Raw genomic sequence first — 982 nt, forward strand, 5'->3', positions numbered from 1 at the left:
GGGGCCCCCGCGCCACCTGCCGCAGCGGCTCTCGGTGCAGCCCGCGCGCTCGCCAGGTGAGCCCCGGGCCGGAGACCTTGAGCACCGCACCCCATCCCCCGTCCTAGTCCCCGTGCGCGGTGTCCCGAGCCCTCCCTGGGGCGGGGCCGACCGCAATGCTCCGCGCTCACTTGCCCAAAACACCCTCCCTCTGTCCCGGGCCCCCTCTCACCGCCGCCCCCTGTAGTTTCAGCCTCAGTGTCAGGTATGCGCAGAGTGGAAACAGGAGATTTTGAAACACCACACCAACAGAGACGGAGACGTCCACTGGGGAAACTGCCNGGAGGTGACCCACCAGGTAACCGGTCACCTGAAGCCCAGAGCCTCATAAACAGATGCAGAAGGAGAGAGGAAAGGGTGTTTTGATCTAAAGTCTAGTGTCTATTGGATCTAACCTAGGTTAGGGAAGTAGCAGCTTTCTTCTCCCTTTCTGCTAACAAGTCATTTGAGTTTGCTACCCCTGCTTGGAAAGCTATAGGGTAAATTTCGATAAGAGATGCTGACACCAGATGTAGAACGAGCATCATGAGCACAGGCCCAGCCAAGGAATAAAACGTTGAGGAGGTGGCAGTGAAGTGCGCAGCCATATAGAAGACTATTAAGCCTGTTTTCAGATCTTGGCACTATGACTTACTAGCTGAGACAATTGGGGAATTTTTTTAAAACTTTTTGATGTTTGTCAGAAGCCCAGTAGGGAGTGGGGTGGGGCAAAGTCACTTCCTAACACAAATTAACTTTTGCAGTCAGTCTGCATATTAATTAGCAGCCAGGCACAGGCTTGGTGCCTGGGAAGCCGGGATCAGAGTCCCAGCTCAGCTGCTGTTGTGTGACAGTAGTCCAGCCTCTGTTCCCGAACCTCAAAAATGAGGAAGCTGGACTTGATCAGTGGCCACCAGGCTCATGGCTGTCGTGGGCCCATAAGCCCACCGCATCTACACCCGCT

General features: G+C 55.1%; 1 protein-coding gene across 1 annotated transcript in view; it reads left to right on the forward strand.

The window, feature by feature from the left end:
- Positions 1-982, forward strand: part of CUNHXorf38 (chromosome unknown CXorf38 homolog) — a 21,181-nt gene that overhangs the window by 240 nt on the left and 19,959 nt on the right. The window contains exons 1-2 of the mRNA XM_077748495.1: positions 1-56; positions 227-337. The exon at positions 1-56 is cut by the window's left edge and continues 240 nt beyond it. Of these exons, the coding sequence (XP_077604621.1) occupies positions 1-56; positions 227-337 (167 nt within the window). The remainder of the gene's footprint in view (positions 57-226; positions 338-982) is intronic.

This window comes from Crocuta crocuta, unplaced genomic scaffold, assembly GCF_008692635.1.
Source record: "Crocuta crocuta isolate KB4526 unplaced genomic scaffold, BGI_CrCroc_1.0 scaffold49, whole genome shotgun sequence".
Taxonomy (NCBI): Eukaryota; Metazoa; Chordata; class Mammalia; order Carnivora; family Hyaenidae; genus Crocuta; species Crocuta crocuta.